Source organism: Parasteatoda tepidariorum, chromosome 10, assembly GCF_982258835.1.
Source record: "Parasteatoda tepidariorum strain Cologne lab strain chromosome 10, Ptep-v5.0, whole genome shotgun sequence".
In the NCBI taxonomy this organism is placed as follows: Eukaryota; Metazoa; Arthropoda; class Arachnida; order Araneae; family Theridiidae; genus Parasteatoda; species Parasteatoda tepidariorum.
Genome location: NC_141764.1, coordinates 2571683 through 2597165, shown reverse-complemented (window position 1 = coordinate 2597165; position 25483 = coordinate 2571683). Strand labels below are relative to the sequence as shown.

General features: G+C 29.4%; 1 protein-coding gene across 5 annotated transcripts in view; it reads right to left on the bottom strand.

Annotated features, from left to right (window-relative positions):
* Window positions 1-25483, bottom strand: part of LOC107436223 (paired amphipathic helix protein Sin3a) — an 81961-nt gene that overhangs the window by 20055 nt on the left and 36423 nt on the right. For all 5 annotated transcript variants that reach the window (XM_016047850.5, XM_071184171.2, XM_071184170.2 and 2 more), the window contains 14 exons: window positions 25168-25380; window positions 25013-25099; window positions 23943-24089; window positions 22586-22729; window positions 21473-21559; window positions 19483-19601; window positions 13723-13850; window positions 11650-11747; window positions 7040-7156; window positions 6402-6559; window positions 4782-4862; window positions 4494-4677; window positions 3069-3198; window positions 377-490 (listed from right to left, as the gene is read on the bottom strand). In XM_016047850.5, coding sequence (XP_015903336.1) covers window positions 377-490; window positions 3069-3198; window positions 4494-4677; window positions 4782-4862; window positions 6402-6559; window positions 7040-7156; window positions 11650-11747; window positions 13723-13850; window positions 19483-19601; window positions 21473-21559; window positions 22586-22729; window positions 23943-24089; window positions 25013-25099; window positions 25168-25380 — 1807 coding nt within the window. The remainder of the gene's footprint in view (window positions 1-376; window positions 491-3068; window positions 3199-4493; window positions 4678-4781; window positions 4863-6401; window positions 6560-7039; window positions 7157-11649; window positions 11748-13722; window positions 13851-19482; window positions 19602-21472; window positions 21560-22585; window positions 22730-23942; window positions 24090-25012; window positions 25100-25167; window positions 25381-25483) is intronic.

Sequence of the window (25483 nt, the reverse complement as noted above, 5' to 3'; positions counted from 1 at the left end):
CAAATGGCGAGTTTCGATTTAATGAACTTTTTATCGGGATTGAGCAACTTCGTTAAATAGAGGCCCAACTGTAATTGTAAATATCTACTTCAACTTCTACTGAATAACGGTATACTGATAGGTGTATGGGGTTCATTCAGTAGTGGATTGTCTTTTAAGCTTTATGCCACCCTGGCAATAAAGGTTCATAACTGTATTTCCAGTTTGGTTTCATTTTTATCTCATCTATAACTTTAAATATTTCATTCATACATTTTTTGTTCTCCACTTTATTCATAAAATACAGCTTTCATTAGCATATTGTTACTTTCAATCTTCACTATGAATTTAAAAGAATGAAGTATGATAAATTCTATGAATAGTAAAATAAGAATACCTTCATCCTTATCCACTTCATCATCTGAAAGATCACCACGAGGAACAGAGAAAAAGTCAGGAAAAAACTGCCTCATAAGCTGTTTGATTTTTGTCTTATCTTCCTTATGAATCCCTGTTAAAAAATAAAACAGTTAGATCATAACCACCAAAGATACACAAATACGGCAACTAGTAGTGCCCGTTCATCGAATTCTATAGCCGATAAAATTATTATGGCGTTACTACCACTACAATTATTGTACATCAATTCACTAGTATACAAGACATGCTAACTTGATTTAATCTCGGGGTACCTTCTGATAGACGATAGTCGACATTATTGATAACTTCTCTGCCGACAGTTAGTTTTGTTAAAGCTTGGGAACTTTAGTTGTCTTTCATAATAAGTGATATGATTTAGAAATATTTAATATTACTATGTATTTTATTCTTATTCAAAAATTATATTACTTTACCCATGAACCTTTTATCTTACCTTTTACTGCTAAATATATTGGTTCATAGGCAATCACACCATTGATTGGTCAATTTCAAGAAATTATGTTCCGTAAAAATGAGAGCTGCCATCAGTTTTAAATAATTTCTGATGAATCATAGCTTTCCCCCCCCCCTTCAAATTAATATAAATGTGATCATTCAAATTTTTCTTTCATGAAGAGGAAAAGAACTGTGTTTTAAGTAGTAAGAGTGTTTGATATCATATATTAAATTTTTTTTATCTGATCTCCATACCTAAATCCATCAATTTAGTTTAAATTTATGGAATGCACTGAATGAACATTATGCCCTGCGGCAGAATTTTTGTCACACTTTCTGCAAATAAAACTCTTTCGCACTAACATGTTTCTGCAAAATACTATTACTAATTTAAGATAACAAAAACACTGTTCTTACAAAAACAATATGTTTCTTTGATTCTAATATTACGGACAATATTCTCGTATTTTGTTAGGGGACACACACTAATTATTTAATTTAGAGCATTTTGCAAATCAACATATTAAAAAAATTAACACCATGAAATCTGTAGCAGTAAATACGGAAAAACAGATCAACGAAGAAATCACGCAAATCGGAGTCTTCAGAAAGGAGTTACTCAAATGTTTGTTCAGTTTCAAGATGCGATTGTTGTAATAAATAATATTGTATGGTTGGTGTTTTCTACACTAGGGAACGCTGCAAGCTCCATACCACATATACTTCCAGGTTACTGTTTTAGGTGTATTTTAAAGCCATTTGGGTCACAACATGGTATTTTGAGATTCTTGCAAACGTGGTATTTGATTACTTATGTTGACAATGGCAGGGGTGATTGTGAGCCCCAGTCGAAATTCCGGAGAATTTCTTAAGTAATAAATAAATAAATAAAAAAGTTTAAACCGAAAAATTAGAAAAATTTAAACAAGGTTTTTTCCTTTTTCTCAATATTTCCTAGTTTACTTAAAATATATTTAAAATTTTACACATACCTATGATGACCTGGAGAAGCAATTGAAATTTACAAATATGTCTTTCTTTCTTGAGTTTATGATTATAATAACTATTTACTGATAAAAAATGAATATTAATCTTGAATATAAGCTTATAAAGTAGCTCTCTTATAAACAAATAAAATAAACTGCGTTTTCAAGTTCCACCTTTGAAAATTTGATTTCCGAAATCTTTTGTGATCACCGATTTCTTTAAACCTTTGATCTCCGGAAACTTCTGGATCACGGTTAACGAAAAATCCGGATTTTTCCGGAGCACAATCAGCCCTGCAATGGTAACAATACTTGTGATTACGATGCTAATGGTGCTAACACTACATAAGATAGTGCACAGCTTGCAACAAGAATAAACAGTAATAAACAAATGGAAAGAGGCCAAATCAGGACTGCCAAAAAAGCAAGTTATTCAAAATCTAGCAACCATGTCACCTTTTTTAACAATATATTTATACATAACTAAAACACCAGAATTACTTAATAAGATTAATATCTTATTAAGTACGGTAGATTTCAGCTAAGAAATTATCCAATTTACCTCTTTTATTGAAAACAAAATTTTCCCTTGTAAAATATTGCCTCGCAGAATAAGCTGTAGTAAGCAGTTGCAAACTTTCTAACCAGAACTAGAGCAGATATTGATCTCTTGATTGTTATTGTTTACATTTACATTGAAAATACCATACATAAAAATCATCGGGAATTATAAACTATGCGGAAAACAAAAGCCAAAAAATTGATAGAATCTTTGCTGTAAAAAATAAATGATCTAACACGCAATTCGAATTTTCCACATCGCCTGAAATATAACAGCCACTTGAAAATCAATGTCAATAACTGCCGAAAATAGAATCAGAATGGATTTATGATATAGGCATAAATTGAGTGCTTCAAAAAAGTGATTATTTATTGCGCAATTCAAAATTTTTCATGAAAATTTCTGCTGAAAAGCAAATTAAAATTTCCCAAAAGAAAAATCTTTCTGCAAGAACTCTGTAAAGTTCTGCGACAATGTCAACGCAATTCTGCCACAAGGATATAAGGAATCCTTAGATGCATTAAAAAAATTTGCTATTAGCTTAAGTAGAAACAAAATTTGCTGCATAAAAATCAAATATACAGTTCTTATTTATTTTCAACTGCTTTTATAAAATCCAACTAAATCCATTTACCATTAGATGATAAGAGTGAATAATGAATTACCAGTTTGCCGTTTCACATGATGAATAATTAGGTTTGCAGCGTCTTTAAAGATATCTCTATTCTTGTAGGTGAGTACTAAGTGAGGACCTGCTGGAATGTCAATCATACTCTCATCAGCTTGTTCATGTCTCTGGAAGAAGAAAACACTTTCATTATTTACACACTTACAACCACCTTGTATCTTTAAATTGTCACGGAAGTGTTTGTATTAAAAACCTTTTTTCAATGAAGCAAAAATATTGCAACATCAAACCTTTTCATCTTAAAAATTATTTTTTTAAAGAAGAAGTACAGGGTATTTGCTACATTTCAAATCCATGACTTTTCATAAAAAATTCCAAGAATTTTTCATGATTATTTTCTCCTCAAAAACATACTGAATTAAAAAACGCATTATAATAACATTAATTTAAATGATAGGTATAACCAAAACTGTTAAACTCTACATTTTTATATTTATTGATTTTAAACTTAAAAAACAGAGTAAAAAAAAAGAGTTGAAGCAATAAAATAGCTGGAAAAAAATACGAAAGCAAATATAACTAAATACAGTCAGATATACGTAGTTATTTAAAGCTGTTTAATTTCTTCTTTAAAGAAAGTAATATAAAAAGCCTAAACTAGAATTTTAAATTGATAAAATAAAAAATTAAATAAATTCTGAAATCACAGAAGTTGAAAAGATATTTCGCTCTAGAAATGGTGTTTTTTTTTCTTTTTCTTCATTTTTTGAAAGAATACCATAATTTTTAAACAGGATAAAAACATTTTATATTTTAATAGAATATGACTATGATTGAGAATTTTGCTACAAATTTAGATATTTGGAACATCAAAGTATTATGAAATTGGGAGGGAGGGGGAGTAAATTCCATTTTAAAATTAAGATTTTTCGGCGACCTAAACCCATGACTTTCCATGATTTAAAAAAAAAAAAATAAATAAAAAAATAAAAAACAGAAATTAAAATTATGACATTTCATGGCAAATTTTGTTCAATACAGAAATACATGACTTTCCATGTGCGCGCAGATACCCTGAAAGTATTCTCACTTAGGTCCATCATGACGTTTCAGCTGACAAGCGATAGGATCAAATTGCATGACAAGGTGGATTTTAACTGAGAGTACAACACTTAGCGGAAAGAAACATTACCTAGATTTAAGTTTATTTTCACCTTGAGACTAGCTTTATTAAGATTTTTACACGCTTGAAAACCCCAAGTTAAACTCGATTTAAGGAAGGGTTCATATAGAAGGTGGCTCCCCAAGGTTTTGAATTAGAGTAATGTGCGTAGAAGGTCACAGATCTCGTTTTAAGATTAGATGGTTTAAACGTAAGCCGCATAACAAACCTTTTTAGATTTACATTAAAAGGTTTTTGCTGAGTGAAAATAAACCTCGTTTTGTTATCCGGGATACCTACTTCTTCATAGATTGTTTCAATTTCATTTAAGATGCTTTTTGATCTGAGAAACTTTACATCATTTTGCTTGAAGTTAATTCCTTGGTGGTCCAAAGATTTCAGGTAGTATTTTTCATTTTGCTCACGCCACGTTTTATTGAAAAGCTTCTGAGACTTTCGCCATTCTTCATCTTTAGATTTTAACCTGAATTTTGAAAATGAAAAAGGATTTTTAACATTGAAGCAACTTTTTGTTTTATGCATACTTTTATATATTTATAATTAAAAATAAATAAAATAAAAAATTACCGTCTTAAGACTAAAGGCACTGAATTAACTGGATTTTTCTTTAACCCTTCAATAATATCTGCTGATTTATCACCATAAATCCTGTAAAAATGAAGAAAACATACATAATTATATATACATACCATATCCTGTTAACTGGGAAAAGGATATTCCCCATAATTTGGTCAGGAGAATGAAGTCACTTTGAAAAATCCGAATTAACTACAACTAATTTAATTTATTAGTTAAAAATTTTAGTTGAGTATATGACAGAAAATTTCCAGCAGAAAGGTAATTCTATGGCATTTTTATAAATACCCAATGCCAAACCAGTCAACATGGGCAGTGGATTGTCTAGGTTTTTTTTAAAAGGCACCTATTTTGTGAAAATTTAGACATAATTAGTGAAAATAAAAAATAACATAGAAAATAATTTGTCGTAAATTTCTATAAATTTTCCCCAATATATTCAAAATTAATTTTGCTATTGTAAAATTTTGGGCTAAAAATTGTATCCAAATTTAAAAATCATTGTCCACAGTTAAATTTATTTCAATTTATTAAAAACATGTATTTAACAATATTAGCACTAAGTTATTGTCATTACGCGGACATTTTCAACTAGGCTGTACAGAAAAAAAATTTTCATTGCAAAATAAAGGTCAGTTAGAATAAATCTACAATAGTGTTTAAGAAAATGTTCGAATGTTTAGAATAATGTTCGAATTTCAATTTTCTGTCAAGTTTATAGAAGAAGAGCTTCGTCCTTTCATTAAAAGTTTTTTTTAAAAAAAATAATAGTTTTGATATGGTGTACGTAAACAGCCGGTTAAGCTTACCACATTTTGCACTAGCTGACCAAACACCAGTTACTTTTTCATAGACAGTTGGCAAAAAAGCTCCTCTTTTAGATTGCAACGAGAACAAGGTTAGCATGAGAACATGCTTTTTTAAAATTTTTTTTTTTAAAAAAAAGTATTTTGTGAAACTACTATTTTTTTTAGAAGGTACCGCTAAATGGTATCAAATTTACTCTGGACAGACCCCTGATGGGAGAAATAAAATAAAGGATATTTAACAAACTGACTCTTTACCACTTCTGATGTTCAACTCTGCAGCCTTGTATTTGTGAACCTGATCCAAAAGACAAGGAAAATCCTGGTACAAATATTAAAAGAATTTGCCTCTGTGGAGGACTTTTTGATGGAACTAACCCGCATACACCAAGAGGAAAACCACAAAAACCTCCCACTTTTAGCTCGACAACAAGGGGACTGTAATCCGCAATCGGTCTACTACTGAGGATATTTTACGCCAGCATTGTGGTCGGAGCAAGTCGGATGCGGAATTCGTATCGAACGGCCACCGCCAGGATGCAAATCTGTGCTCACCTCGTCGGAAGGCAAATGCTCTATCCTCCGAACCATCACGACTCGACTTAAGCAATCGACACTCAGAATAGTGTAGTACTGGCAATAGCACTATCTGTGACTAAGAGAAGTATTTTTGCCTTCAGTGGATTATTTTATAAATTTCTTCAAATACAGAGAAATTTGAGAATATACAAGTGAACAGGAAATAGTTGTAAAATACAGGAGACTTGGGAGGTATTCCATATAAAAATCAAAGAAAGTTTGTTACCTCCTTATCGCCCTCTGTTGGATGACATTTGAACTTCCACCCAATGTGTCATCCAGGCGATACCTTGCTTTTTCTTCAGCAGACATTCTGTTCATTTTCATCACTTCAGATTCAAGGTACCGAATGGTGGAGAGGTTTGTTTCAATCACAACATCTAGCTGTAGAAAACACACATTCAATAAATTACAATACAAAGAGGCAGAGGGAAGGGTGCGTAGCCAGACTTTTCAACAAAAAATAAGCACGTTTTAAGAACTCAAAAAAATATTTTTCATCCATCATTTCCACACACACAAAAAAAAAAAAAAAAAAAAAAAGAAAGAAAAGAAAGAATTTATTAACATTAATTAAATGAAGATCTAAAATATTTTCAAAAACTTTACATTATTATGATAAAATAACTAGTTTCTGATAAATATTGCAGAGAAAAATTGTAAAAATAATTCTGTTCTTGTAATTTAGAAGGACAATCAACAGGACAAAGAAAAATATCTTTTTAAAAGAAAATTAAGCACATTTTAAAAACCCTGAATAAAAAAAAGCACCCTTAAGGGCTTTTAAAATAATAACGTAAATAAAAAAAGCACTTTTTAAAAACACTACGCACTCTGGAAAGGAGGAAATGAATATATATTTACCTCAAATCGTTCATCTTCACAACGATATATATACTCTTCAAACTGTGTTTTTCGAGAGCTCACAAAAGTAGAATCCTCAGACCAAGAAGGAAATGACACCCAAGTATCGTTCAGAACCTGTGAACAGCGTAAGATAAAAACATAAATTATATTTTTGATAATAGAATAATTTTATTAAATATACAAAACTATTTATTCTTGACATTCACATTAATAGTTACATATAGAACTACATTCATATCGAGTAATTGTCATATTAAGTATTATTAGTGATTTCAAGTAATTTTGGCTCAAACCAAATTACAATCAAAGGCAATCATCCATTTCCATTGCAAAGTGATAGTTATGTTGTAAAAAATCAGCTGGACGTAGGCTCGACTGCTAAGCTTTGGACTAAAGTGGCAGTTATACAGGGTTGACACTCAAATCTGGGAAAAAAGTTCCCTGTGTTTTCCCTCAGAGATGCCGACTTGAAAATTATGATTTCAGTAATAATAAAGTTTTACCTCATAATTTTAATATTAAAGATTTAATGGTACTATAAATTAAAAATTAATAAGAATTAATTCATTATATAATAATTTAAATAATTAATATTCCAAAACTGTTCCGTTTAAAAAAAAGATCAAATTTGAGTTTAAGATTCACCTAAAAAGATACATAAATACATACTTGTATAATAGAACACAAAATAAGAAACTTCAATAAATTTTTATTTTTATTTATGTGATCTAATTATGTAAATCTAATTTAGTACTTTGCTTTGCAGCTCTTATCTTAGCATCAGAAAATTTCCTTTCAAACCACACTTTTTTTGTTCGTTAATGCTTTTGTTTTTTTCTATAAGAAGAGAAGACTAAGTTCCTATATTAGGCTGGGAATCATTGTGGTTTTTACGTACAATGCTAAATACTCTTTCTGTGTAGGCATTGCTGTGAGGTATCAGAAGTACTAGCAGCATCAACTTTGGCAAAACAGTAAATTTATTGACACCAGATCCATCAATTAATTTGGAAATTTCTTTCCATGCACTATCCATTCTAGTCAAATTTATAGTGGAAGCTGCGAATTCTTCCAATTTACAATATTCTTCATCCGAAAACATATGCCGGAATCTATCAGCAAAATATTGCACTGATGAAAAAGATACCCCTGTCTTTAAATGTATGTTAAGCTATTTCTGCATGTTTTAACATCTCATTGTCTAAAGGTAACTTTTCTTTGGATGTAGCAACAAGCTGCCTTGTAAAAATCAACATAAAATTTTCCAAGTTGAAAAATTATTTTCTGTTATAATATTTTCTGTTGTAAAAATATCAATGACCAAATCTTGATTCCTTTTCTGAAACTTTTTACTCTTAATGTCTATGTCCGAAACTGATTATGGTGGTTTAATAAATCTGGATTCCATGTAAAATATGAATAGCTGGATGCTGCAAGGTTACATTAACAAATAATGGTAATGTATTGCATAAACAATGAAGTTTTAGCATAGGGTTTTGAACTGTCGCCCTCAATGATTCACTTATAGCACAAAATTCTACCCATTGTTTGATTAATTGAATCCAGAAGTGATAACTTTATTTTATGTGGTTTCGTGCCAAACAATTCCTGCCACAATTTAAATCTTCCTCTCAGAGCTTTTATCCAGAGAATAAAGTATAACTGAATTAAAAATTGCTCCACATTGACTTGTTCTACTGTACCTTTCTTTGCTGCCAGACGAATATAATGACCGCTTTGAATAACAATATTTGGCTGCTCTTTATTAATGAATGAAACGAAACCTTTTAAATGACCTATCATTGTGTTGTCACAAGCAAAGGAAACACAGTTAGATATCCTTGTTTAAGACATCAAATATACCAGTATTATCACTGCATGGTAAAATGGAAAAGTAAACAGCATCTATTTTACTTGAAGATTCATCATAATAGGAAAGCACAACCGGATAAAGTTTTGTGTCATTTACATCATTACTTCCGTCATTTGCTGAAGAGAAGGGGCTTTGTTTTAAAATTTGAATTATGTATTCTTGAGAATGTTTTGCCATTGCTTTGATAATTTAAGAAGTTTTAGTTCTTGAAGAACTATATTTCTTAGCAATTTTAGAGTCGGGAAACATATTTTGAAATAATTAGCTTGCATGATAAGAACAGGAAATTGGCAAGTTATGCTCTATTATAAACGCAGAAAACAGCATTTCAGCTTTGGTAGCATCTGTATCTTGTGAACTCCGGAAATAACTTAAACTATCAAGTGAACTTGATTACTCTTAAAGTTAGAAAGTATCTTTGATTGAAAATGACGCCGATAATCATCACGGCTACCATGAGGAATCATAAAATCCGTAGAACATACGGTACAAAACAAGTGCCTTTCCGACACTTTTGATTTTATAAAGCACGGCCATTCCACGATGTATGCATCACGATAACACAGCGTTACTTTTGCCCTTTTTTTGCAAGACGGTCCATTTCATTGAGTGCTAGATTATTCACATATAATGGCTTTTTTGCTCTTTAAATCTTCCTAAAAAAAAAAAAAAAAAAAAAAAAAAAAAAAAAAAAAAAAAAAAAAAAAGCATGGCAAAAAATTATTGTTTGTTTATGCTGCCAGTAAGTACCGCTTATTTCTGTGCTGTTGACACGACGGATCGGAAGCATGATGTCGTTGATACGAGAGCTAGAAGCGCTATGTTTAAAAGGAGCATTCTCACTGCGTCCAAAGACGCATTTCGGATCACTGTGTTATTAGTAATTTCAAATAATTTTGGTCCTTCGGGTCGACCGATATGATTCAATGAGAATGATTTTTAAAGGGAAAAATTATAGAATAAAATGAAACTTTTGGATGAGTTCAAAATTATTTTTCCGTAATTTTGGGGGAGTAGCCCGTAATAGTGTAATGTCATAAAATCCGTAATAATTATGATAAATCCGTAATAGTTGGCATCTCTGTTCCCTGTATATGCACTATATTAAGAGGAAACACACAATCACTCTGCATATTAGGATAACTAATACTAGTTTTAATTGCTGGAAAAACTTAAATAAAGATAAACATAGATTACAAAGGTCAATATTTTGTAAAAATCGAAATAAATATTCCCTGTAATTTCCCAGTTTAGAAGAAAAAATTCAAAATTATCTGTTATTTTATCTGATTTTTTTAATTCCTTACATTTTCTAGTTTTTTTCTGTAGAGTGGCAATCCTGTTATAACTTTTCTCTTTGGGAGCATCAATCACTGAATTTCTTCTATACATTGCATAAATCATAATTTAGCCACCTGCTTCATATTCCCCCACAATGTAAACGTGAGGTTATTATTTTTTTTAAAAATGTTACAATAAATATTACTAAAGTATCTGCAACATTCGATAATCATCACTAATGTATCTGTGTACAATGTGCGTCTATACTATCTATCTATGCCTTGGAATGGCAAAATGTAACGAAGACTGAATTTTTTCATATTTAATTTGTGTTATATTTTACTCCTCTACCTTTTAGTAAGTCTTAAAGAAATTCAGAATTCTTTTGAACAGGTTTTTACAGGGTGCATGGCCAAATCATCCAACAAAAAATTAAGCACCCTTTTAAAGCACTAAAAAAATATTTTCACTATATACATTAACAAAATGTAAAATAATTGTAATAAGACTTTACATGATCATGATAAAATACCTAGTTTCTAACAAAAAACTTTTTTCTTGATTACATTAGATATCCTAAAGAGATCAAGAGGTTGAAATGGATTGTGGTTGAATGAATTGTGAATATGTTAAACAGAACAATGTGAAAACCATGCTTTTGCATTATCCGCAGCGTAAATCAACCTTATTTTCGAAAAAGAAAAATTAAGCACTTTTTAAAATCACCCAATGAAAAAAGCACCTTTTAAAAACGTCACACACCCTTTTGCATCAATACTGAAGATCATTTTCATTGAAAAAAAAAACAGCTTTATCTCAATTTAATTGTAAACAATTCATATGAATAATATTTACTAAGACATACCTAAAGAGAAAAGGCGGATTCTTCTTTTATACGATTTTTGATAGAAAATTAAGCACTTTTAAAAAACACCCAATGAAAAAAGCACCTTTAAGGGCTTTAAAAAAAAGAAAAATAAACAGGTTTAAGCACTTTTTAAAAATGCTGAGCACCATGTTAATGCTGTATTTGTTTAATTATCTCTCTCTGCTGTATTTGTTTACTACTCTGATTATCCCGAGTTAAATCGGGCATAGCAGAATATGTCAATATGTTTTGTCTTACCACGTTTTTACTTGTCCGAAAGCAAAGCAAAAAATAATAATAATCCACTGTGATTGGAAGTTTATCAATTTTTGCTTGAGAATTTTGCTGTTTGTGGGACTGCAGACTAATTTTGTGCAATAGTATATGCGATGGTTGCTGAATTTACGTAGCAAAAAATAAAAAGGGTAAAAAAAAAAAAAAGGCGTTCGGAGCGAAAGTAAAGCAGGTGATTTTTCAGATTACGAAGATGTGAACGCATACAAAGACTAATATTTAACTTTTTTCATTTGCCCAAGATAATTTAGGATAGTAAACTGAGAACTAAGAAACAAGAGACAATCTCACCTCTCTACATAATCCTGTGCGACCACTGCACTTAGGCTGTACATAATTTCTTGGAACAGCTCTATAACTTGCTCCATACTTTATACAGGATGAGTAATCTGAAATGGAAACAATTAAATCCAACACAGTAATACTATTTAGGAATAAACATAAAGAAATTGTATAATAAAGAAACAATGTTATGTTATGAAAACAGGGTTTTAGACGTCCTAAATTGCTTTTGGACAGGACTCGTGGGTTTTATTGTCTTTAAGTGTCCAAAACCAGGAACTTTGATAAAAGGTAAAAATTCTGAAAGGTGTGACCATTGTACATAAAATTACATAGATTAATAAATATTTGATATTTTTTATACAATTTGCTTTCACTTATTAAAGGAAAATAATACATGATAGGAAAATATTTATAAGTTTTAAAGCTCCACAATTCATTGAACAAGAAAAGTGAATGAATACTCTACCCTTTAAATATGTTTTAAATACTGATAAATTATGTTTCTGCAAAAGGATAAATAATGCAATGTTAAATATAATAATTAATTTTTTTAATAAAACAAAAACTTGTCTTTATTTTGCTTCTTGTTCAAAAATTAACCTTTTATTCTTCACACTATTTTTTTAAAAAATATGACATAATTTTAATAAAAGGGTATTGGACAGTTTTGGGCAGGACAGTTTTAAACCAGGGATTAATCTATTCAGTCCCAAACTTTGCCAACGCTGCATTAAAAATATAACCATGGGTTCCACCCTAAAATAATTTCAAGAGTGAACTTGTTTTTACACCAATTATATAGGAAAAATTTTCAGAAATTTATTACTCATTTTTCATAAAAACGGCCATATTTTTCTTAAAAATAAAATTGTTTTTCTTTTTTTTTGGTTAGTTCATTTCTTAAATAGGAAACAAATATGACATCAAACATCTTTTTATGGCAATTACTGAACCACACTACTAATTTATTCATGGAACCATACATACCTCTACTTTTTATTAATTTCACAATTAATAATATTTTATCCTAGATCTATAGATTTCAATTCTTTAAAAAATTATTAATTTAATTTTGCCCAGCATCCAACAAGCTTGGGGGGGGGGGGGGCAAAGAAAATTCAGATTCAATAATAAAAATTTTGTTTACATAAGCAGAGTTTAAGTTCAGTCAACAAAATAATTTCATAGGAGTGTGGACATCGATCATTTTGCAAATTTTTTACAAATATTTTTAATAATTTTGATACAAATTTAGAGCATCGGAACACTGTGAAATTGGGAGGTTCCATTTTAAAAATTAGATTTCTCGGCGACCTTAATCTTTTTTTTTTGAAAAAATAGTTAAAATCATGACATTACATGACAAATTTTTGTTCAATGCCAAAATTCATGACTTCATTTAAATTATTTTTTCTTTCTCTCTTAACAACTTAAATTCCTACCCTTCATAGCATCACAGTTTAAAGTTACACATCGCAACAAAATACGGTGGAAGAACGTCAAAAACCTAAATGGCAGTTTTTGGTACAAATTTATGCATGTACATACATGAATTATTAGTGAATGTAGCCTATTAAATACAATTGATTATGCTATATTTATTTCTTTATTTTTTTGTGATATCTTAGAGATGAAACAGTTAACATTAATTTTTAGGCTCATGATCAAATTAATTTTAAATCTAGATACGGAGTATCTGCTACATTTTAAATTTTGGACTTTAAATCCAGGACTTAATGAAGTTACTATTTTTTCCGACAAAAGCACAACAATAAATTTAAAAAAGCACAATAATAACATTAATTGAAGTGATAAGTATAACCCAAACAGTTATATTCTGCATCTTTATATTTATAGATTTTAAATTTAAAAAAAATAGAGTAAAGAAAGAGGAATAAAATAGCTGAAAAAATACAAAAGCAAATAATTTTTTCCCCCTTCTTTCAGCAGAATTATATTCTAAAGATACTTGGAAAGGAAAGATATTCTGATTTTTTTGTTCTTATTTCAGAATAAAAAATAAATAATAGCTGTGTTAAACGTACAGTTCATAAGAAGTAGCAAAATATGAATACAGACCTATTTCAGTTGCAAATTCTCCCACAACTCTTTCTTCTTTTTCCAATTTCTTAGGAACTATATCAAGAGTATTTGATTCTTTGTAACCCACAAAGTCTTTGAACCATTTAAATAATTCATTGTACTTTCTGAAAGAAGTAATTTCAATTAAACCTTTGCATTTGAAAGATAGACTGACAACAAATAACTATCTTTCGATAGGGTATAAAACATTACAAAGTCAGGAATTTTAAGAAAAACATTAATGATAGATTATTCTGAGCATTTTAATTACTTTACATAACTTATTCTTTTTACTACACTATACAACAATTCTATTTTACATAATTATTAAAATCCAAAATTACACAAAACAACAAAACTGTTCTTGCATGTAACTAAACATTTAAATGTATAATGCCGACATGTATAATGTCTTTCGTGCCGACTGTCACATGTACGTGCCAGCAAGAAACGCGATCACTTCCCGGCCGACACACTGCGAGTCAGAGAGTTTTCTCGTTCACCCCCAGCCGCCACATATTTGTGCCAGCGTTTCGGACATTTTAAAAAATAAAATTTCTTCCATAAGATGGCACTGTATGTCTATATGGTTTCAGATACATGTAGATTTGACCTTCTACTCAAGATGAAAGGACATTCACGTGGTTTTTAGGGGGAAGGAATGCTTTATGACACGTTGTATTTGTTTACAGTAAGCAGGGAAGGTTTTTTTTTGCTACTTTCGATTTAATTTTTAGTGGATAGTTAGATCTTGTAGATCCCTGTTTTAAAATTTTTCATGCGAAAAAAGAACTTTAAGTCATATATTTAGTTTTCAGATATGTAATGTCAAATGCTATTAAATGATTAGTACATAATGAAAATAAAATGTGTAAAATATATATTTAAACAAGAAATAACTTAAGTAAATAAAGTATCCATAGAAATATATATAAAGCATATGTCATTTAAATACTCTACAGAACAATATTAAACAATGCGTTGATATTTCGGCAATTTCATGGAATTAGGCTTAACAGCAAATAACCCTCCAACCTGGGAGAGACTGCCGGCCTCAGCGGTAAGTGCGCTTCCTGTCGCGAAAGGATCATAGACCACAAAACTAATTTCATAGCTGCCAACATGGATGGGGAAAAATCCAGTAGATTTTACAAAATACATCTGCTATATTTTAGATTTTCAAACTCATGACTTTGGGAATTCAATATTTTCTCCAACAAAAACACAACACTAAAGCATCATAATAACATTAATTGAAATTATAGGTGTAACCAAAACTGTTATACTCTGCATCTTCATATTTATAGATTTTTAATTTAAAAAACAGAGAAAATAAAGATTAGAAGCAATAAAATAGCTCAAAAGTAAATTTTCTTCTTTTTTCTGCAGAATTATATTCTAAAGATACTTTTCTTGTTCAAGGGAAAGGAAAGAAATACTTCTGATTTTTCTGTTCTCATTTCGGAATAAAAATAATTCGCCTGTCACTGGCTTGCTTTAGCTAGAATTTCAAATTGATAAAATAAAAAAATAAATAATAAAAATTCTGAAATCCCAGAAGTTTAAAAGATAATTTGCTCTAGAAATGATGTTTTTTCTTTTCAATTTTTGAAAGAACATAATTTTTAAAGTACACGATAAAAACATTTAATATTTTAATAAAATATGACTATGAGAGGGGACAGGGCTCGAAAAAACCGACAACGAATTTCTCAAATCCAACGTCCGCGCGGACAGCCATTTTCCCGTTAATGTTCATGATACATTTTCAATTTTTGTTAGCTTACAAGAGTCAAGCGCCTCACTTCTAAAATGACCATCTTTTATTACTGTATAATATAATCCTAGTAATAACTAATTCATTGTGCAATTTATATAAATGTTTGTAAAAAATAAGAAAAAATTATATTTTTATTTATTTAGAAGCTAAGGGTTAGTTTCAAAGGAGGACGGGTACATTGTTGGACAAGCCATATAGGGGACGGGTAAAATTTCTGAGTTATTTAGAGCCCTGAGTGGGGAGTTTGTTACCAATTCTGATATTAGAAACACCAAGAAATTGGGGGAGGGGAAAATTCCAGTTTAATAATTAGATTTTTTGGCGACCTATATTCATGACTTTCCACAACTTTCTTTCTATTTGATATTACAACCATATGAACGACTCACGACATTGGATTTTAAACTCGCATGAGTATGAATCGCTACATAGGTTTTTAAAACGTGTAAATACAAATTGCGATAATAAAAATCGCAACGGGCAACTTTTAAATCACGTAAATACGAAAAGCTATGTTTAATATTAAAATCGCGTGAATAAGAATTGAGATATTAGCAGATTCTGGACTTGGGACATCTAAAGGGCTTGTTTGAAGAATTATCTGGCAGGAGGGTAAAAATGCGAAAAATCTTATCTTCTGAGCGTAAAATTGGAGAAAACAGATACAATTAGTAAAAATGCGGAAAGGTTAGCAGGTATATAGTTTGAAATTTATCTTTGAAAATATAATTAATTTATTTCAACGGCTGAATATTCTGCAAAAGCGGAATATTTATTTAAAAAAAGGTGAAATTTTTAGAAAATCAAAGTTTTCGATAAAAAGGCCGAAATTCGAGAGACAAAAATAAAAAAGCTGAAATCAGCTAAGAAGCGGAAATTTCTCATCCCTGATTGTTGCAAAATGTACTAAATATATTTTACACATGGGAAATTTCAGGGATTTTTATAGCCATCAAAATAGAAAAACAGCAATAGTTTTTTTTGGTCATGATTAGGACTGGGCGTTATTAGAAATTATATATTGTGATATATCGTCAGTTTTGCATCGCGATATAGCGATGTATCGCGATATAGTATTTTTGAATTTCATTTACTTTAAGGCACAGAAAGTCAGATTTCTATCAAGACTTCATACGCATATTGATTTAAATCAATTTATAAATTTGAAAATATATGTTTTGCTAAAGAAAGATTTTAAATAAATTGACTAAGATGTACAAATCTTACTTAAAATATTTATTGAAAAAATGTGTGTAGATACAGAATGAAATATTTGCACTTCTTTATCGTTTATAAGGTATAAGCAGTCTTAATTTAAGTTAACCCCTAAAACACCCTTAATGAAAAAAAATATTGTTATTAAACAAAAGCTGATTTTAAAATTTCAAAATATATTTTAATTAAAATAAAAGTTAGATTGACTAAAAGCCGAAGTTTAAAATTAAAAATGTTCGAATTTTAAACTAAAACGTAAACATAAGATTTGTAATAATTTCTTAAAATTTTTGTTCTCTGAAAGATTTCTCAGTTTAAAAATAAAAAGGGAATTTTATAAAGATATCTAGCTGAAATTATTGAAAGAAAATTTAAAAAATTAAAAAAAAAGTTTGTTAAGAAATTCATTATACACTTAAAACAAAGTGTTAAAAATATTTTTTTTTTTAAAACAAGAAACTTTTTTTAACAAATCAATATTTGCTTGTACTATTATGCGTAAATAATTACAGAATTATTAAGTTCGATCGTAATGTTCAAATTCTGAATGAAGAAGTAAACGCAAGTTTTGTTATATTTTCTAAAAATGATCACGCAAATAACAAAAGATTTCTTAGTTTAAAAATAAATAAATAAATAAAAGTGAAATTTATCAATATATTTACCTAACAGCATAGAAACAAAATTTAAAAAATAAGTTCGTTAAAAAATTATTTGTATGCTTAAAATAAAGAGCTAAATAAATTTTAGAAAAAAAATGCTTCTTAAACACTATTTTTATTATTATTTCATATAAATAATTAAATTAAATTAAATAATGACCGAATTATGAACCAAAGTAAGGCAAAGTTTCTTAATTAAATTCTTAAAAATAAAAACAAAAGAATTGTGATATTCGGTAATATATTTAGCTAATTAACTAATAATATAAAACGAAAATTAAAAAAAAATAGTTATTTTACTCTCTAATAAAACGAAGTAGTAATTGATAAAAAAAAAAAGAAGAAATGAATAAAATTCGCAAACTTTTCAAATTCTTTTGAACAAATAAAGTTTATTGACTTATGTCCAAAAAATAAGTTTTGTTTTAACTTTATTTCTAAAAATAAAAACAACTCAAGATTTATAAATTTAAAATCAGTAATAGAAGCCCATTAAATTATTAGAAGTTTTATCCGAAAGGTTTTTAATAAATTAAAAGAAAGTAAAAAAATAACCTAACAAATTTATTTACTTTGTAATTTAATTCCTTATGGGTGCCTTAAATTAGATTTCCGATAATTTTCACATTTAAAAATATAAAAAAAGTTTTGTCAGAAAATAAATAAGAAACTTACCTAATTAATGAAGAAACTTTTCTTTAAAAATTCTTTTCAATAATAGATTGCGTTCAGAACAAGGTTACGACGGCGATCACGAAGTTAATCCCATTGAAAATAATCTACAAGAAACGATTTCAAATCGCGAAGGTGCAAAAACGAACATGTGATATAACGATATAAGGTCTCAAAAGTGATTCTGATTCTACCGCTCATCAGTCAAGGTGGTCAAGGCCGTCTCAACAAAACGAAACAATATCGTCTTCCACAGCGCGAGTTGGCATCGGAACGTAAGAGAAAGTCCTTGCGTGTATCGCTATATCGTTTTCTTCACTCGACGGCTTAAATCAGATTTCTGATGCATCGCTTGGAATGAAAGTTGCTGTATCGTTTTGCCGATATAGGCGTTAAATCGATATGTCGCGATATATCGATTTATAGCCCAGTCCTAGTCATGATTAACATTAAATGAACTTGAAATGTTACGTATTATGTTGAATCTTTTGGAATAGTAATACACATTTAATTCATCAAAGATAGTTATAAGATATTTAATCAACTAAAAAAGGGAGTTCTGATTAAAAATAAACTCCAGATTTTAGAATAAAAAAGTTTTAAACTGATTTTCATAAATAAGGCTCTCTTAGTTATGTATAAATAACACTAATTTAAATATTCAAGTAAGTAATAATCTGTACAAAAATTCCATTAACAGGGATTTATTTAGGAAACTTACTCAATTTTAGGGAATTTTTAATTATGTGCAAAATCCAGAATTTTTATTAAACCAGTAGATCAGGAAGAACTGGAAAAATCCAATAGAGTTGGCAGGTATGTTATTTCCTCCTTTAAAAATTTATAATTACTGCAACTTTTTTTACCTCAATTCTACATAGTTATAGGAAGCAATAAAATTAAGAACCATATAAATTAATTAAAAAAAAAGACAATCAAACATACACGTATAATAGGAGACAAAACTAATAAAAAATAGATAAACAGGTATTGCTTCAAAACAGATCATTTTTATATCTTGTGACAATCACGCATAAGTAGGTGGAAACAATCTAATTACAGCAAATAATACAGGTTTACCCACTCAATTTTAATTTCAAACTAAAGGACTTTTCAAGGACCTATGTAGGAGGGGAACCTGCTTTTTTTGTAGGAAATATTATTTTGAAAAAATGACTCAGGGAAAATCAAAAACTTTTTAAGGAACCTATCACTAAATTCAAGGACTTTTTGGTGACCTCATTTCTCCCAACACAATTCAAGGATTTTCAAGTACTGTGGGAACCCTGTAATACATAATACTCAACAAATTCTGAAACTCAATAATTCGCAAACTAATTGCAGATCAAGGTTACGAGAAAGTTTTTGCATAAACTCATAGGGGTAAAAAAACAAACAAACTGAAATTGAAAAATCACTTTGACTTACGAGAGGAATGGAGTGACCACCAGGACGAGATCAGTCCTCGATATTAGTTCTTGATTGTAAATTATTAAACATCTCAAAAAGTTATCATAAACATCTTGACTCTTAAGAGCTTTACGGACCTAGAAAAAAAATTTTCAACACTTACAAAAATATATGTTAAAGTAACAAATAATGTTACTCCCAAAACATGAAATTTTATACACTGACATCTAATAAGACATGGGAAATATTTTCAATCATTATGTTGTTTAGGATATTGACAAAAGATAACCTATGTTTCCCTTAATCTAGGTTTTTCAAATCCTTCATTACTGTAAATATTTTTGGGAAGGAATAAATAGTAACAGGAAAAAATGTATCATTACTGATACTAGAGTGGAAAATATTAACACATACTGAAGTGACGTATAAAGATTTTTTTGAGCGATTCAAATCATTTGAGCAGACTTTCGGCCAAATGCACCATTTCAATAAATATTTTTTATTAACACTGTTATGTATATTCTCCACTAATTTTATTTTTCTGCTATTGTCAAGTGTTCTTAAGACACCCAAAAATTAATAAAAATTCAATTGGAGTAAACACTTTTATTCTGTTGAGAACTATAAATTTTTTCTTTTTCTTAAAATTAATTCTTAATATTTTCTTCTTTCTTTGTAGAGGACTTTTTAATGGAAATAACTTTCATTTGTGCTATATGGAGAGGAAAACCGCAAGATCTTCCACAGGTAGTCTGACGGAAAAGGGACTCTAAGCCATGATCCGTCTAACACTGAGGATATTTTATGTCCGCACTAACTATGGTCAGTGTGAGTCGGGTGTGGAATTTGTATCGACTAGCCACTGCTGGGATTCGAACCCAGTTTCTTTCATTGGGAGGCAAACGATCTATCCCCTTAGCCATCACGGAACAATTAACACTGAGCAGACTGCAGCACTGGCATTAGAACTAAGAATAAGAATTATTTTTGCTATCACTGGATCAGGCGCAGTTGTTACACAAACTGAAAAATCCTGAATTTTTTTTGTTAAAACTTGATAAGATATCAATTTATATGAATTCACAGGTAATATAATTTTATTATAATTAAATTACTAATCACTAAAGAATATCACACTTTTATAGTTACTATTTTAAGAAAAAACTCAGGTCTTTCAAGAAACACGATATAGGAATTAAAAATCATAGATTTTAAGAATGAGAAAATACAAATCGCATTACTGAATTTTTTAACTGCGTAAATACAAATTGCAATGCAAACGGTTTTTTAAATTCAGTGAATACGAATCGTGACATCGGATTTCAAACTCGCTATAATATGAATCGTGATGTATGATTTTCAAATCATATATATAATTAACAATAAATAACTTTTAAGTTAGGTAAATATGAAAAATCAATGTCAGATATTAAAATTGTGTGAATAAGAGTCTCGATATTAAAGGATTCCTATGTAGTTTCAAACCTTCAAAACTGTGAAGATCCGACAAATCAAAAAATTATAATTGTGGAAGTGTCACACGATTGAAAACTAACAAGATTCAGTGGACGTTTCAAAATTAAAATGCTAGATTGCAGAACTTAATTCCTACTCTAAATCTCAGTGAAAATTTTGTCGGATTATAGGTTGATTCGTGGAAGTCCGCAAATCAATGGTCTACAGAGGCGTGGAAATCTGCCGCCTTGCTACTAATTTCCAGACCTGGAGGGATACGAAAAATCACCTCTGGTGGACATTTTATCGCCAATTTCCCCCCCTTTTAATTCCTTCAACAAATAAGGAGAAATTTGAGAATATACAGGTAAACAAAAGGTAGTCTTTGTTAAAAAAAAACAAACAAACAGGAGACTTGGCAGGTATGGAGATGTGGCTTAAAACAAAAATCCACTAGGAATTCAGCCAGGATGATTTTAAGAAAACACTCTTTGCCCGAATATTTTAAAGCATATTAATTTTGCATTTATCATCAAATAAAATTCATACTAACCTTATCAAAGAAGGCATATTCAGTCAGAGATGTGAATTTATTCGCTTCCGCCATACTGACATCTTTTAAGCTTGTCATTCTTGATTTCTAAAAATCCCAAATAGAATTATTACAAATGTGGTAGAACAAAGTTTTCATTTGACAAATGATTTTAATCTACTTTTTAGACAGTTAATAAATATTTTTTAGATATATATAGAAGGATGAGTATAAATTAAAAAGAATTAATGCAGAATACATGTGAATCATATTTTCATGAAATTCGGCATAAATGACACACAATAACTCTGCTACAAGGTAAAAAGCAGTTAATATGCATTTATCACTATAATTTTGTTCACATAGCTGCCAACATGAATAGGAAATATCCAGTATATTTTAAAGAGATTTCCTCATAATTGTTGCACAATATATTAAATATTTTACATATTGGGAATTTTATAGTATTCAAAATAGAATTTTTTTTATTACAGTTAACACTATAAATGGTCTGCAATATTTCCCATTTATGATTGACATTAAATGTACTTAAGTTTTAAATATCTTTTACTACGTTATAAACACTTATAATTTTGAAGACCACTAAAAAAGTAATTTATTATTGATATGTAAAAGATTTTTTTTAATTAGTATAAAAAGAGAATTCTGAACAAAAATGAAAATTTTAGAACAAAAAAAATTTAAATAAGCTTTAAACTGATTATTATAAATGAGGCTCTCCTCATTAAGCATTAGCAATATTTATTTAAATATTCAATCATGCGTAAAAATTCTATTTCAATAGGGATTTTTTTTAAGGAATTTACTCAGTTTTAGGGAATTTTCTAAAATATGCAAAAACCTTGAGAATTTTCATTAAACCAGTAGAAACTGGCAAAATTCAGTGGAGTTGGCAGCTATGCTTTCAATATTACAGATTATTATTTTTTTTAAATAAAAATTAATTTTGAAAATAAATAATGACTACAGTAGCAGCAAACTTTTACTTGTTTATTCAAATCATATATAATGAAATTAAAAAAATTTCATTGCATTAGAACCTAGGAAATAATTTAATTATTGATCTTAAAATATAAAATCTGAAATAAGTACATAAAAAAAGAAAGAGTTTACCTTAATTGGAGGGGATGGTAACTGAGGAGCAGGACGTTTGACAACTTGAACTGGTTTAGGCTGATTATTGAGAGGTGGCTTTAATGGCAAGGAAGGTTTCTTCACAACAGATGAATCATTATTACTTAAAGACTTTACAGGGGGCTAAAAATAATGGATAATACATATAAATAATGGATTATATAAGGTGAGCAGCCTAATCTTTAAATGAAAAAATAAGTACTTTTTCAGGGGTCTGTTCAGGAGAAATTTGGATCAGTTAATGGACCCTTCACTAAATACCTTTTCATAAAAACGGACCCTTCGCAAAATAATTTATCTTTTAATCAGACCCTTCATAAATTTGTTTATCTTCATTATTGTTTTGTTAATTGAATAAATCCTTCCCGGGGGGAGGGGGAAGAAAGACGGTTAACAATTTTACAAAAAAAGGAACTTTTACATTATCTCTGGACAGACCCTAAGCATTCAAAAAATATGTGTACGCACTATAAACAATAACAAAATAATTTTCAAAGAATTTACGTAATCATGATAAAATTACTAGTTTCTGACACAGAGAACGCTTTTCTTAATTATATTAGCCAAAATAAAAGAAAGATTTTTCGGTTTGATATCAGGTTGTGGAAGTCTGATATTGAGAATATCTTGCAAAATGCAGCACATGAGAGGGCAATAATCTCATTGAATCCAAGCAAAGTATTTCATCCAACATGTGAACATACACTATGAAGGGGAATTGTGAGTCTAACTCAAAATATCCTGAAAATTTCTTGAGTAAAATTATTCATAAAGCATTTCAAAAAATTAATGTCTTCATAAATTTAAATCATTGATATTTTCAAAACATGAAATTCTAAATAAATTATATGCAAGATAATTTAAATGAATAATTATGTATAAGTTTATCTCGAATCACATTTATTATTCTACAAGACAAAATATTTACAAATGAAATAGATGGCAAGTATAAATTCTAGTTCCAATATCTTTAAATAAATACAAAAATTTTTATATATAAATGTCATCCATGATATCTCGAAACTTCTGCACCCTGGGATTTCCGTAAACTAGGGGATCACGGTCATCGATAAATCCGGAAACCCGGATTTTTTTTCCTGGTGCACAATCACCGCTGGCTATGAACTGACGGTATGCAGAAATGGATTGTGGTCGAATAAATTGTGAAAAGGGTTAATAGAACAATGCGAAAAAAATAATCTCATTGTCGAAGAGGGAGAATTGAGCATTTTAAAAACACCCAATAAAAAAGCACCTTTTAGAAATAGAAAATCAAAAATAAGCCCTTTTTAAAAACATGTTAAATATTATTGTAGTAAAAGAAAGGGGAACTTACTAAGCCAACAAATGCATTTGCAGCACCATTTGCATCAGGCAAAAACTGGCCAAACTCTTGCAGCAGGTCTTCTTGGTTTTTGAACAAATTGGCAACTTGAGAATATACTTCACCTTCAGTTAAAGGTTTCACTGATGACAATTGTCCCTAATTAAATAAAAACAAAAAAAATAAGCACCTTTTCAAACCCTCAAAAAATATTTTCAAATCACTTTCCAAAAAAAAAAAAAAAAAAAAAAAAAAAAAAAAAAAAAAAAAAAAAAACATAATTAGGATCTGTGCAGCAAAAATTTTTTGTTTTGTTGATAGTTTAAAGCAGTACCCTTCTCGTGATAATGTCGTAATAACACCATATTAAAAATATAGAGTTAAAAAATCCGAAGGGAAATGGCTGAAAAAACTATTCGTCATGCCCAAAACACTATTCATAGCTGCCAACATGGATAGGAAAAAATCCTGAAAAAAACTAAATATCTTACACATAGGGAATTTTTACAGTCAACAAAATAGAAAAATTTCAATATTTTCCTGTTATGACTGACATTAAATACACTTCAAATGTTATGTATTATGTTTACTCATAATTTCAAATATTTATAGGCATTGAATTCATCAAAGATAGTTAAAAGACTAAGAACTGAATAAAAATAAACTGAACAATCTTAGAACAAAAAAGTTTGGAACTGATTTCTTCATTATGCATTAGTAATACTTATTTAAATATTCAAGCAAGCAATAATATGTACAAAAATTATATTGCAATGGAGATTTTGTTGTTGAAAACTTACTCAATTTTAGGGAATTTTCTAAAATATACAAAAATCAGGAGAATTTTAATTAAACTAGTAGAAACTGGCAAAATCCAGTAGAGTAGGCAGCTATGACTATGTTACTACAGCTATTGAAAAAAAAAAAAAAAATCCCCCACTTTAAAATGTTGAGGCGTTTAATCAGGTTCATGGGGCATGCAGACCCACGAACCCAGCCTGGAAAGAATCCTAGTGTCATATAATTAATGCATGCTCAGTTTCTAGATAGATATAATGTTGCATTAAATGATGATTACTTACATCTTTAATATTTCTTTGCTCTTTCTGATATGTATGAAGAATTTCAAGAAATTGTTTATAGATGTCTGGTTGCCCTTGAAAACGATTCTGAAAGAGAAAACCATGAGCAACGAGTCACTAAAATAATAACTTAATAAGATAATTAAAAGAATTACCTTTATTTTATTCACATAGTTGATAGCATGGTTAAATTCCACAGGCTGACTTTGTTGTTGTTGAGGTGGGGCAGTAGCAGTATTATTATTATTATTATTAGGGCTACCAGCAGGAGATGGTTGAGAATGAGCAGGAGAACTCTGGTTAAAAACATGTTGATTTTGTGAATTTGAATGAGACTGATTATTCACAACTGGTAGAGGATGAGATGCCTATATAAAGGATTGGAATGAATATACAGCTGCTTAAATCAATAACAAGCGTGGAAATTTTCAAAACTATTTATTATTAATTACAGGGTTGCCACTCAAATCT